The sequence below is a fragment of the Erinaceus europaeus genome, chromosome 6, assembly GCF_950295315.1.
Source record: "Erinaceus europaeus chromosome 6, mEriEur2.1, whole genome shotgun sequence".
NCBI lineage: Eukaryota > Metazoa > Chordata > Mammalia > Eulipotyphla > Erinaceidae > Erinaceus > Erinaceus europaeus.
In genome coordinates, this window is record NC_080167.1 from 61,889,450 (window position 1) to 61,904,416 (window position 14,967).

The 14,967-nt window shown below is 41.3% G+C and overlaps 1 protein-coding gene across 1 annotated transcript in view; it reads left to right on the plus strand.

Moving 5' to 3' along the window:
• GPR158 (G protein-coupled receptor 158) overlaps positions 1-13,611 on the plus strand; it is a 351,987-nt gene extending 338,376 nt beyond the window's left edge. The window contains exons 9-11 of the mRNA XM_007526494.3: positions 4,407-4,512; positions 9,765-9,911; positions 11,436-13,611. Coding sequence (XP_007526556.2) covers positions 4,407-4,512; positions 9,765-9,911; positions 11,436-12,827 — 1,645 coding nt within the window. The 3' untranslated portion in view covers positions 12,828-13,611. The remainder of the gene's footprint in view (positions 1-4,406; positions 4,513-9,764; positions 9,912-11,435) is intronic.
• The last annotated feature ends 1,356 nt before the right edge of the window (positions 13,612-14,967 follow it).

The following is a 14,967-nucleotide window of genomic DNA, read 5'->3' on the forward strand; positions in this document are numbered from 1 at the left end:
GTTACTACCTTCATTTATTTCGAAGGTAACTCAATGTTCTATGTTAAGCCTCTTGATGGGGATATCACTCATTGGCTATTGCTCATTGATGTCTAATGCATTTTTGTTCTACAGTTATAAAGCAATACAGGCAGATTTTATAGAAAAGATATATAAGCTATGTTTTAATTCATGTTTGATATGTTGATGATCTGTATGCCAATTCAAGATGATGACTGTGTGTGTGTGTGTGTGTGTGTGTGTGTATGTGTAAAGAGTTCTTGTCGTATTTACCCATGAATCTCTGGAATAAGGATGTATAGCCTGCTCCTTCTTTGCCTGATATCCAATATATCTCCAGAGTCAGTGAATGCAAAGGAGAAAGTGTATGAATTCACTTCTAAGAACTTTCAATAGCCAGATTTAACACAAGATGAAAAAGGACTCCTATAATTTTAAAGCAACAACAACAAAAAATGTTATTCAATTGTACACTGTGTATTTAAAGCTAGCACACATATGAGAATGTAGCTAGGCTATTTGGCTCTGCCCTGGGTAGACAAGTGGCTTTTAGTGGAGAAGTGGGCAGGAGAGTAAATAATCTGTGGATGTTTTGCTGGGCTCTCACTTCAGTCAGCAATTGCATATTGTTTGCACCTTTAAGAATAGATGATGCTGGGCAGAGGGTAGATAGCATAATGGTTGTGCAAACAGCTCCTGGCAGACTCTCATGCCTGAGGCTCCAAAGTCCCAGGTTCAATCCCCCTCAACACCATAAGCCAGAGCCAAACAGTGCTCTGGTTAAAAAAAAAAAAAAAAAGAATAGATGATGCCAGAGAGGAACTGGACCTTTGCCATGGCCTGCACTTTCTAAACTTCTAAATTAGGGAAGGAGGAGTTTATGGTCCGACTACCCCAGAAGTTTCATCAAGGAGCCAGGAGTCAAGGGATTTAATCACCGAGCTTTGTTTTGACCTCTCTCTCAAGTTAGGAGAAATGATGAAGAGACCTGAAAAAGAAAAAAGAGAAGCGAGAAAGGAAATTATAAATAATCAAAGAGGAGAATGCTTTCTCAGCTCTATAGAGTTCAAGGAACTAAAGGAAGATGCCCTTAATGTAAGATAGACACACGCCACAGAGCACTTTGTCCTGGGACTGGCTCTTGGGAGTTTTTCATGTTCCCAAACCGTTTCCCAGAAATTCTGCTTCATTGTTCTTTGTTTCCAGATATCAAGCACATAGATCTCAAGATGTAACAGCTGCACTTTATAACTATTTTCTACACTGAATAGTAGCAAGCCAACAAAAGTTGCTCTCATAAAAGAGCACCTATTATAGATGAGCTTCATGTCTTATATTTTAAAGATTTATCTCATTTATTTCATGCACAATAGAACATTGAGAGAGAGAGACAGAGAGAGAGAGAGATTGAGAGAGAGAGAGGAGCTAATGTGCCACCAGAGATAGAACAACCTTGTTGCAAGTCCTGCACTCTGCCAGGTGAGCTATTCCCCCAGCCTGAATGTCCTTCTTGGTAGAATGGGACAATGTCCTGCCTTACAATTAATTCGCTGCTAGATTAATTAAAATCAAATCAATTGCCCAACAAATTCAAACTCTTCCAAACAGATGCCTACCTTGACCTGTGATCTTCCTACCCTTTCCTATCTTTAATTTTCATCATTAAATAAGCTTTATTTGAAGGTGAAACCCTCAGCTGGTTCAAGTCCCTTTAAAAATGGGGTAAATTATAATGACTATTCTTTTTATTTTTGTTGCCGTCAGGATTATCACTGGGGCTCAGTGCCAACACTAGGAATCTACTGTTGCTCCTGGCGACCATTTTGTCCTTTTTTTTTCTCCCTGTTTTTATTAGATAGGACAGATAGAAATTGAGAGAGGAGGGGGAGACTGAGAGGGAGAGAGAAAGACACCTGCAGAACAAGTTGTGAAGCATCTCCCCTGCAGGTGAGGATTGATAATGTGTGATCTTTAACACTGTGAATCTATAGAACACTAACTTTACAGAGCTGAGCCAGGAGCGAGTAAGAGGCAATGATAATAAGTTAAGTGCACAATTGATTACTTGTGTGATCCCCCTCCCCATTACAGCATCACTGAGGCTTCATACCTGCACGATTCCACCACCACATTGTCTCCCTGGATGGCACTCTCATGTGGTGATTGAGGACTGGAACCCAGCTCCTTGTACTTGGTGGAGTGTGTGCTCTACGAAATAAACCATCTCCTGGCCCCAGGCTGAATTTTCAAATTTTTTGTTGTTACCAGGGTGTCACCACTCCAGGCTGACTTATTCAGATAGAGATAGATAGATAGATAGATAGATAGATAGATAAAGATACCATAGTACTGTGATTGGGGGCGGTAGACTGAATGTGTATAATCTATGTTTCCAATAGACTAAGAGCAAATAACATAAGAATTAAAATAACATAAGAATTAAAATAACATAAGAATTCATCTTGGTATTTTTTTTTCTGGTGTAACCTGATGTTAAATACGGCTTCCAACATCAGCAAAGTACTCTCTATCAGTAGGATTCCTTTTTCATATACATGAATATAAAATTATAAATATATATATACATATGTATACTTACATATATAATGAACACTGTGACTAGATATTTTATGCAGAGCTGCTTTCATTTTTACTGAATTATCAGGTTGAACCAAAATAAGCTAAAAAGATGAAGTCAAGAAGAGTAAATATTGTAGAAGGCATTTTGCCCAGTCTTTTCTAATCCTTTGCTTATTTTTAGTATAAAGCAAACCTCTGACAAAGTGTAAGACTTTTAAATAGTTTGCTTTTATTCTTAACCTCAATTTCAAATATTTCTACGTCCCTGGTTTTAGACCTATCTTTAAAATGTTGTAAACAATCTTTTCAAAACGAAACTCAAAAACTACTGCAAGAGCCAATTTTTCTTAAGATGTTTCTAGCCAGAGTTGTAAGCTCAAAAAACCCTAGAAGTAATTAAAATTTGATTAACATAAGGATAACTGAGGTCAGTAGAAGTCAAAACCATTTTGGAGGGAAGATTCACTCGCCATTTTAATTTTAAATGCATGTAGCCCTTAGTCCTTCCAGAGAGCAGTGTCAGGTGAATTGAAAGGACACTTGTGACCACATTTCAGATGAGTATTCCTGGTACCTGAGGATGCTCTTCAACTGGGAAGCCATCTCCTTGGGAATAACTGTCTGCTCCAGGAGTGGCGATGGCCCTAGTAGACTGGCGTTGTATTATTTTCCCAGAGAACTTTTTGTATTGCTCCTATGCCTCAGTCCTATCCTATTCTTGAGTTTCCATTTTACCTCAATCTTTTTTTTTTTTTTTTGGAGGGGGCAGTGCAGAGGCGGAGAGTGGAGATCTGGGAATAAAATGAGGGTGAGAATGAGGATGACAGGCTATCTAAATATTAATACAATTCATTCACTTAGTAATTTTGTCATGAATATGGGACAACACGGATGTAAAATCTGTTTCTTAGACTTTTCTGTTGAAGTCTGCTTCATGGTGGTAGCTTGAGCATCTTCCTAGAATGGTAGCCTTTCAAATTAGATGCTGCATATATCACAGGTGTATTATTAGTCCAGGGATGTATTTGAAATAAGATACTAATTCTCTAATTCTAAAGAAGTCAGACCTTAGAGTGTTCATGCATAAGCAATAAATGCACAAAATGAAAACGAAGGTTATTGCACAGTGACTTTCGTCAGAGCGGCAGCTAGCTGCAGCATGAGATGCGTGCTTAAGTCAGTGCCGTGCTAAAACACAATTTTATGAATTCTTCAGCAAGACAAGACTTTAAACAGTACATTTGAGTTATCTTTATAATAATTCAAAGCCTTATAGCAACTAATTTTTAAAACTGTTTTTTTTTTTTGCAAAGCATCATTAACATTCATTTTAAGAATCCCATTATTGACTTAAACCTGTGGGAGAGTCCAGATAGTACCCACTTTTCTTCTTCCCCAGCTCCAGTTAAGGATTTTAGATGAAGAACATTAGAATCAGTAGTTATTTAAATGTGTCTGAGAATTCAAATTTGCCTCAAACTACCAATGTATGGCCTATTCTTCTTTTGAATTCACTTGCATTCACTGCTGTTGCTTTGTAGATTCAACTTCATACAAAACAATAATCTGACAAAGTCCCTTTCTACTAGATGTACATTGTCTTTCTTACTTTTGATAATTAAAAATGATAGTAAGTAATTCATACTATATACACCCAGTTAAACAGATTTAGACTCTTATGGTATAAAACATGTCATGGAAATAGCAACGTGATATCTTTCATTAAAATAAAATTTAAAAAGAACACCAAGGAAGAGAGTTTTCTAGTAATCTGTTATTTTAAATAGAGTCTTGTTGGATTGCTAATCAGTGAATTCTCTTTCCAGATTTGTTCTTGCGTCAAGACTTCAGTCTGATTGGATGTTGATGCTGTATTTTGCACATACTCATTTGACTGTGACAGTCACCATTGGGTTGCTTTTAATTCCAAAGGTATTCTCCTGACATTATTTTTCCTCTTACAAGAGAATGTACATGAGCATGGAGTTATTCTTTAACAAAAATCTTGTACCAAGGGACACTGTAAAATGTTTTAAAATCTCCCTTCTTCCTCCAGAAAACAGTTAACCTGTTTTCTTTGGGGATTTGTTAAACACCCTACATAGTTTTTGAAATGCCCTGATTTATACAAAACCTGTTGTTTCAGTTCTTTTCCAAATATGTTGCTATCTGGATATATTTCAAATTATGAGTCCAAGGTGACATTCACTTAGCTATAACATCAGGATCAGTTTTTTTAAATTAGTCATCCAGTTCTAAAGATTCTCTTGACTAGATTAATAGGAGAAGACTGTTTTAAATTCAGGTTTTGTTTTGTTTTTTTGCCTCCAGGGTTATTACTGGGGCTTGGTGCCTGCACCACAAATCCACTTCTCTTGGAGGCTTTTTTTTTCCCCCTTTGTTGCCCTTGTTTTGTCGTTGTTGTGGTTATTATTATTGTTGTTGGATAGGACAGAGAGAAATGGAGAGAGATGGGGAGACAGAGAGGGGGAGAGAAAGATAGATACCTGCAGACCTGCTTCACCGCCTGTGAAGCGACCGCCCTGCAGGTAGGGAGCCAGGGGCTTGAACCAGCATCCTTATGCCGGTCTTTGCACTTTGTGTGCTTAACCCACTGCACTAATGCCCGACTCCCTAAATTCAGATTTTTTATAAAGAGAAGTCAATACAGTACTGTGTATAGATGAACCGTGTTTGGTAAGGATAGATGCTGGCATAAATTCATCTAGGCACCATCATGGAGGGAGGGAAGTGGGCAGGACTCAAAATGCAAGGATTCTGAATACATGTCCCTCTAATTAGCTGTATAATTTAACAGCAGCCAAGACTGTTTATCCCTCAAAGTTACAATATCTCCACCCTGTGATATGACTGTAATTAAACTTCTCACTATGAAATGGAGTGATATTGGAGTAGACAAAAGCACTTAGAAACCTTTGCCTTATTATTTTTCTTATACATATATTTTTCTTGTACATACAAACATTTGGTATCTCTGTCAGTGCCATAACTGAAAACAGAATTGTCATTTCTTGTCTTTCACTCAGGTTTTACAAGCAGCTCAGTTCTCAAAATTAACCAAAACATTGGCATTCAGTCTGATTAAAAAGACCAAACAGTTGTAACAGAGCACAAATGCCTGGTTTTTTTCCTAACTTGAATTCAGACAGTGACTATTTCCATGGATTATTTTGTCACAGCAATTAATCTCTACCATTTACTTTGTGTACCATAACACATTTATTGGGAATATACTTGCACTGTTGACGTATTTATAAACTCAGTAAGTTATTACTAAGCTCCAAAGAAGAGTGAAATTCAATGTAAAAATAAAAAATTGGTAATACTCAAAGCATCATTATTCACAAGAGCCAAAAAGTGGAAACAACTATATATCGATCAACTGTTAAATATGTAAACAAAATATTGTGGTACATCCATACAGTAGACTATTATACATCAGTAAAAGTGAATAATGTGTTGATACTTAGTAAATCTATAAACCTTGAAAATCATTATACCAGATGGCAGAAGCCAGACACAAAGACCATGTCCCAGGTGACTCCATATACAGGAAGTAAAGACTCCATAGAGACAGGAAGTACACTACAGGGGGATATGGGTTGGGGAGAAGAGGTAATGACAGTGACTTCTTGACAGGCTAAGAGTTTCTTTGTGGGTTAATGAAAATCATCTGAGGTTAGTGGTGATGCTTGTGAATTTTCTAGAAGACATAAACTACACACTTGAAAATTGAGAGCTGGGAGCCAGGTGGTAGCGCAGCCTGTGGGTTAAGCCCATGTGGCACAAAGCTCAAGGACTGGCATAAGGATCCCGGTTCGAGCCCCCAGCTCCCCACCTGCAGGGGAGTCGCTTCACAGGCGGTGAAGCAGGTCTGCAGGTGTCTGTCTTTCCCCCTCTCTGTCTCCCCATCCTCTCTCCATTTCTCTCTGTCCTATCCAACAACAATAATAATAACCACAACAAGGACAAAACAAGGGCAACAAACGGGAAAATAAATAAAAATTTAAGATAAAAAAGGAAAATGAAAGCTAGGTAGCTGAGTGGTGACGACTCGGTAGAGCGCCCGCCTTGTGTCATGACACCCTCATGTTGATCTTTGTTGTATGTCTGTCTAGCTGTTTCCCTCTTTCCATCAGTCTCTCTCATAAAAAAAAAATGTAAAACTTGGATTAGAGAAGACATACTGGAGAGCCTGAATTTGATCTCTGATTCTACATTAAACATGTTTTCATAAGAGCCGGGCAGTGAAGCAGTGGGTTAAGCGCACAAGGCACGAAGCGCAGTGACCAGTGTTAAGGATCCCAGTTCAAGCTCCCGGCTCCCCACCTGCGGGGAGTCGCTTCACAGGCAGTGAAGCAGGTCTGCAGGTGTCTATCCTTCTTTCCCCTCCTCTGTCTTCCCTTCCTCTCTCCATTTCTCTCTGTCCTATGCAACAACAATGACAGCAGTAACAACAAGACGATCAAACAAGGGCAACAAAAGGGGAAAAATTTTTTAAAAATTAAAAATGTTTTAATTGTATCATATATATTATATCTCAACACAAAGGTTAATCATAGGGCTGGAGTGATAGATCACAGGGTAGAGCATGTGCCTTGCTATATGTGTGGCCCAGGGTCAAAGCCTGATACCACAGAGGACTTCCTGACAACAGAAGCCACTCTGGAGCTTTGGACTCTCTCTTTCTCTCTAATGGAAAAAGCCACCGCCATCACTTACACAGTTTGCTTCTCCTCACATTTCTACTTACAGGTGAGCAGAAATTGCAATAGGATGTGACACTGAAAGCTGTCAAAAGGCCACATAGAAATAATCAGATATGCAAACATGTCATTCAGAATGAAGGTGAGGCTAGTGAGGGGTTTGAGATACAACTCTGCCATTTCAGTGAATCTTTGGACTTTCACCTTAGCTGCTGGCTGCTCAGAGCTCTCATGGCAGAAAGGGCTGACCCAAAGCTCCAGAGAGGTTCCATGACCTCTCTGAGATCCCAGTGCCACTATAGTTGGGGGTAGAATCAGCTCTCTTGATCTCTGAGATGTTATATATATATATATTTTTTATGTTATTAATAGCTTGCTACAACCCTGAAGTTTGTTTTTAATGCTTTATTTCTTGGTTTATATGAAAGAGAAAGAGATGAGAGCATTGCCCAACTCTGGTATATGGGGATCAAACCTGGATTCTCAGACATGCGTGTCCTGTGCTTTAATGTCCAAGCTATCTCCCTAGCCCTCCCTGAGCTTGATTGATTGATTAGAGAGAACCAGAGCATTACTCTGGCATACAGGTCACCAGGGATCAAACTCAGGACGTCATGTTCCCATGTTCTTTGCTCTGTGGATTGCACCACTTCACTAGCTGTGAAAGTAAGTGGGTTAAAGGTTTGTGTAGTCAACTGAAAATCACATTCCAGTGCTCAGAGATGAAATGTACACACACACATGAACACACATACAGAGAGAGAGAGAAGCTCAAGAAGGGCCCCACTTCTTTTTTTAATTTTTTATTTATAAAGAGGAAACACTGACAAAACCATAGGATAAGAGGGGTACAACTTCACACAATTCCCACCACCAGAACTTTGTATCCCCTCCCCTCCCCTGGTATCATTCCTATTCTTTAACCGTCTGGGAGTATGGACCCAGGGTCATTATGGGATGCAGAAGGTTGAAGGTCTGGCTTCTGTAATTGCTTCCCTCTCATCATGGGCGTTGACAGGTTGATTCATACTCCCAGCCTGTCTCTCTCTTTCCCTAGTGGGGAAGGGCTCTGGGGAATCAGAGCTCCAGGACACATTGGTGGGATTGTCTGTCCAGGGAAGTCTGGTCGGCATCATGCTAGCATCTGGAACCTGGTGGTTGACAAGAGTTAACATACAAAGCCAAACAAATTGTTGACCAATTATGGACCTAAGGGCTGGAATAGTGCAGATGAAGAGTTGGGGGGGGGGGTCCCTCCATTTTGTAGATAACTAGTAGTAGGCATATTTCAGTTAAATTTCAAAGGGCCTGTGACTATACTTGTTTTTTTTTTTTTTTTTTTTTTTCCATGAGCCTGAAATCTGATATGCCAGTGGATCCAAGTTATTGTCTGGGGAGATGATGTCATGGCTGGAAAAAGGACCAGAAAGCTGGATCAGGGAAGAGAGTAGCTCCCTAATATGGGGAAGGGGTATAAATATTGTTGACTATAAACCCCATCGATTTGATGTGATCTGGGGCCCATAATTAGCTTTGGAGCCTGTGTGACCTCTGCTTCCCTCTAGATCTGAGCTCACATTCTGTGGTCATGAGTAGGAACATTCCATGCTGCCCCAGTATCGACCCATCTTCCTCAGGTGTAGCATTGAGTATGTTGTCCAGCCTCCCTTCAGAGGATGGAACATTCTCTACCATTGTTGATCCAAGTTGAGGAAGAGTGCCCTATTTCTAAAAGCACTTTCCCACTCAGCTGCCAATGGGTCCAAATTGCTCCTCTTAGAGAATATTTTTTATAGAATCTTCTCCTTTTCAAAAATTAAAATACATTTGGAAGTGTTAAGATTGAGGGGGGCGCCTTGGGCTCAGGGGGAAGACAGGGATGAAAATGAGAGTCAAATGGGAGAATAGGAGTCCAGAATTGGTCTTAGAGGCTCTCCAGATTTAATATTGTAATCTTGTTTATTTAATTCTCATGTCTGTTTTCTCCATAGACCATCTGAATGAAATCATACTGTGCCCCTGCCCCCCTCTGTCTTGTTCCACTAAGCACATGACACTCCAGGCCCACTGGTGTTGCAAATGTTAGAATTTCATCTTTCTTCATAGCTGAGCCAGACTCCATTGTGTATGTTGTTTCCAGTTCTTGACTGCTGTAAATAATGCACAATAAATGTGTGGACACACAGATCCCTTGGGATTTTTGTATTTGTGGAGTGGAATACCCACCAGGGATTCCAAATCATGTGGTGTTTTCATTTTTTCTTTTCTTTTTCTTCCTATTTGAGAAACTGCTGTACTGTTCTCCAGAATGACTGATAGCACACCTTCTGTAAAGAGTTCAGTGAGTGGAGTCATCTAAGCCGAAGAGCCCATCCAAGCAGTGCAGCCCTTAGAAAATAAGTGTGTTTGGTCTTACAGTGAGTTGGTGTCTATAGCAACTATTAATATCTATTTCAGTTCTCACATTCAAGCAATAACCCACGAGATGACATTGCCACCGAAGCATATGAGGACGAGCTAGACATGGGCCGATCTGGATCCTACCTGAACAGTAGTATCAATTCAGCCTGGAGTGAGCACAGCTTGGACCCAGAGGACATCCGGGTACTGCCAACCTTTCTCCTTTCCTATGTCAAATCAGGCTCCTCTGTGCAGATAAATGTTTCTCTGTGCACATGTGGGTGCACCAGAGTATTGGAGAGAGGGGGAAAGGAGAACTGAAAGGTGGAGGGGAGACAGCATAATGGTTATGCCAACAGACTCTCATGCCTGAGGCTCCAAAGTCCCAGGTTCAATCCCCCCGCACCACCATAAGCCAGAGCTGAACAGTGCTCTGGTTAAAAAATTAAAAAAAAAAAAAAAAAAGAACGAGAACTGAAGACTCAGTCACAGAGTTAATCCAGGCGAGTCGTGTTGCCAGGGCTGTCCCAGCACTGGTTTTTTCCCTTTTTTTTTTGTTTTTGTTTTTTTAATTTAGTAATTGATGATCAATAAAACCATAGGATAAGAGAGGTACAGTTCCCACCACCAGAGTTCTACATTCCATCCCATCCACTGGAAGCTTTCCTATTCTTTATCCCTCTGGGAATATGAACCCAGGGTCATTATGAGATGCAGAAGGTGGAAAGTTCTGTAATTGACTCTCTGTTGGACATGGGCGTTGGCAGGTTGATCAGTAACCCCCAGCCTGTTTCTATCTTTCCCGAGTGGGTCAGGGCTCTGGAGAGGTGGGGTTCTAGGACACATTGGTGAGGTCCTCTGCCCAGGGAAGTCAGGTTGGCATCATGGTAGCATCTGCAACTTGGTGGCTGAAAAGCATTAAGATATAAAGCAGAACAAAATGTTTAACAATCAAGAACCTAAAGGTAAGAATATAGCAAATGAGATTTGGGGTCTCCATTTTGCAAAAAGCTAGCAATTCCATTTTAGGTATATTCCAGTGGGCCCATAATTTTACTAATTTTTTTTTTTTGCCTGGGTCCCAAGGCTAGCATGCAGATGGGCTAAAGCGTTCCAGCATTTCTATTAGTGTTGACCTCGAGTCTCCACTGACTTTTGGGAGTTACGCTGATCAACTAGTGACACGTGTTCCAGAGTGTAGTGTGTCATGTGGCTTCTGGGAAAGGTTGGTGAGCTCCATGATCAGAGAGGCTGGGTGACTCACACGTGACTGTAGAGTTGCATTTGGGTAAAGATTTTAGGATTTTAGTCATTGACGAGGTCCCCGGAACCGGCCGTAAATGGGTGTGACTTTGTCCGTGACTGCATGCCCCCTTCCCCACCCCATTTTGATCATGGATATGTTTCCTCAGTGGATGCTCTGATACCAGTGTTTACTATAGGACAGGCTTAGTCTGTTCTATACCACTTGCAAGGTGGAAGCGCTTGCCCCATTAAGCAAGCAGAAGACGCACACATGCTAGTATCTCCCAAGTGTCCTCTCTAGGGCAAGCAGAACACAGAGTAGTCCGAGAGTAAGAGCAAGGAGGAGGCTGCTATGTGCAGATGCTAAGAAGGGAGCCAGAACAATTTCCCAGAAGAGCTCATGTTTATTGCCTTCAAATTTGATTCCCTGATACCATCTTGCTGAACTACTCACTTCCATCCCCTTTGCCCTTGTTCTGTCAGGATGAGCTGAAGAAACTCTATGCCCAGCTGGAAATTTATAAAAGGAAGAAGATGATCACAAATAACCCCCACCTCCAGAAAAAGCGGTGCTCGAAGAAGGGCCTAGGCCGCTCCATCATGAGGCGCATCACTGAGATCCCAGAGACAGTCAGTAGGCAGTGCTCTAAGGAAGACAAGGAAGCCGCAGACCACACCAAAAGCACAGCCCTGGTCAGAAAGAACCCACAAGAGTCTGCAGGCAACACGGGGAAGCCCAAGGAGGAGTCCCTGAAAACCCGGGTCTTCTCCCTCAAGAAATCCCACAGCACTTATGATCATGTGAGGGAGCAAACCGAAGAGTCCGATAGCTTACCAACAGAGAGCCAAGAGGAGGAGGCCACCGAAAACTCCACCCTGGAGTCCCTGTCAGGTCAAAAACTGACACAAAAGCTGAAGGAGAACAGTGAGGCTGAGTCCACGGAGTCTGTGCCTTTGGTGTGTAAGTCCGCAAGCGCTTATAACCTCAGCTCTGAGAAGAAGCCAGGGCACCCACGAATGTCCGTGCTACAGAAGTCTCTCAGCGTCATAGCCAGTGCCAAGGAGAAGACTGTGGGGCTAGCTGGGAAAACCCAGGTGCCAGTCACGGAAGAGCGGCCTAAAGGCCAGAAACCTCTGCCCAAAGATAAAGAGACAAACCGGAAGTTCTCAAACTCAGATAACACAGAGATTAGAGATTCTGCCCCCCCCAACGCCAATCACACAGAGGAACCAAGAAAGCCTCAGAAAGCTGGGATTATGAAGCACCAAAGGGCCAACCCCCCCACTGCCAATGCTGACATGAGCCCAGGCACCACCCAGGTGAAGGACAACTTTGATATCGGGGAGGTGTGCCCCTGGGAAGTTTATGACCTCCCCCGTGGTCCTGTGCCTTTAGAGATGAGAGTTCAAAAGCACGTCTCAATTGCGGCATCCGAAACAGAGAAAAACCCAACTTTCTTCTCAAAGGACAAATCTCATCCGAAGCCTAAGGCAGCTGAGCTCTGTCTGCAGTCCAACCCCAAGGGCCTAGACAAAGCCCAGGTCTGCCCTTGGGAGATCGAAGGTCCGTCTCTTTTGGAAGATGAGAAGCACCTGATTTCCAAGACTCAAGTTCCTGCAGGGAGAGCTAAAGCTGAAAATGTCAGTCAGCACAATGCAATCAATGCATGTGGCACCCAGCGTGAAGAAATACCCCCCAAAGCCGTAGCCACAAAAGCCAAGAATGAAAATCTCAACCAAATAGGAGACTGGGAGAAAAAGACATCCTCCCCTGAGGGAAATGTGCCCGGCCCCTGTAACTCCAGTAATAACTTTCAGCAACCGTTAATACCACGAGCTGAGGTGTGTCCTTGGGAGTTTGAGACCCCAAAGTAACCAAATGCTGACACAAGTGTAGCTTGACCTGCCTCTTCCACTTTAAGTGCAAATAAGATAGTGGAGCCTCCAAAATAAGAAGCCTGGGATACTTTTTAAAACGTAGCATCTCTAGAATGAAAAGGGGAACAACCCAAATGTGATAGAAGACAAAAGATCAGGAGATTTCCCTAGAAGGTTCGACCAAAGGAAATGGGAAAGGCATGGGCAGAACAACATCACAATGGAGAAGGTAGACTAGAAGGCCCCTTTCCCTGGTAACACCAAGAAAATCTTCACATTTCAGCCATGTTTAGCGAGAGAAGCCCTCGAGTCTGCCTGTGAGAGGTATCTGCCCACTTTGAACACCTTGAACAAGATGAACTAGAAGACACAGAAGAGCTACAGGAGGAAGCGGGTGGAGCTGGACACAAGCAGAATTCTTAGTAGCCGGCTAAAGAACTTAACTATTTAACCTTGATAGCACTGCTCATTTAATGCATATCTCTCCCCCTGCCCCACCAAAAAATACCTTTTCTATTAGTAATTGCTCTCATTTTCTTATACTGTATGTTTCAGTACATTGTTGTGTCTCATATACAAGCATTCCAGATTGTAAAATTTTTGCAAATAACTTTGATATCCCGTGACACCACACATATATGCAATCTGCAGCTACTCAGTTGTTGTTGCCACTTATAAAATATTTGCTATTTATCAACTTTGGTTGATTCTTGACAGTAAGCTTTCTCGGGCTTGGGAAGCCATAACTGTTATGATACAAAATAATAATATAATAATAATCTTTTAGTTTTGGCAGTGGTTTCTATATTGTGAATTTGAATTTGACTCTTATTACTACCCATCATGGTTTGTTCTACTGTCTTAATCAGGGTTTTTATACAAGTTGAGTTCCTTGTTTTGCACTTCTTGTTAGGACTCAGAAGCTTTCTTACTATTGGGGGTTAAGTGGCCCTGCTTAGTCATAGGTCTCAGTAAGGAAAGGACAACTTATCTTTTGTTTGTTCAAAGTTGGAGGTAGATCACAACTTCATTCCAAATAAGGGTCCCTTTTGACTCTTTCAGTATTTCATATTAAACAGCATTTCCTAAGGAAGAGGCTATAATAGTAATAATGCACATCATTAGGCTAAGAATGAGAACAGTCTTCTGCACACCATTGTTACTACTGGAAAGGAAAGAGTCTTGGAATGACAGGAGAATAGCAGCAGTACCACAGAGCCAGGGAACTTGCCTTTCAAAGCAGAGTAGGAAGGGTGCACCTGCTAGCACTTTCAAGGGATTATTTTTTTAAAGAGAAAAGATGATGATAGCACCAAGATCATTGTATGGATATATTTTTATTATGCATACTAAATATATATATATATATATATATAATATTTTAAATTACCTTAAAACATTTATTCTCAGAAGGTCTTATTCATTGCTTCAGATAGGGCTAGAACTTGCTGGGCTCCAATCCCAAAGAGATTTCTAATTATTCCATGCCTATATATAATTACAATGGTCGAGCTCTTCGTTCTTCCAAGCACTGGGAAACTTCCAAATCCTGCAGATTTGCCACTGTGAGCCAGCCAGTTGCCAATTTAAAACCTAAGGTTGATTTGCAAGACAAACCAGTTTATAGAATCCCCACTACCAGTTCTACTAAACATGAAAAATCTTAACTTGCCGCTTTGCTCTGCTGATGTGATCAGAAAAAGATTTTAGTCAAAATTCAGCCTCATTAAAAAAAAAAAATCACTCCAAGGTAGAAGCCAGAATTTCTCTTTTCTTTCACACCAGATTTACTGAGATTGAAATGGTTTATTTGACCAGGATATTTCCAACTTAAATCACTGTATTTCCATTTTGTGGGCAATCAGTAGACCCATGTGAGGGCATAAAAGATGGGAACAGAGGATCAAAGTTTGGGCACAGGCCTTTTCTTTGGGGCTGCCAATCTCAGCGGAATGAAAACAGAATCAGGGATTCTTCTAATCTTTCACTAACGTTTTTCTCAGTGAATTTCATTCGGGAGTGAAGGAGCACTTAACCATTTTGCAAAGCTGTATGTGAATCTTTCTCAGCATTACTCAGGTCCATGGGGTAGGTTTGAAGAGGTACAGAGATTCTGTTTTGTATGTTTCCCTCATCC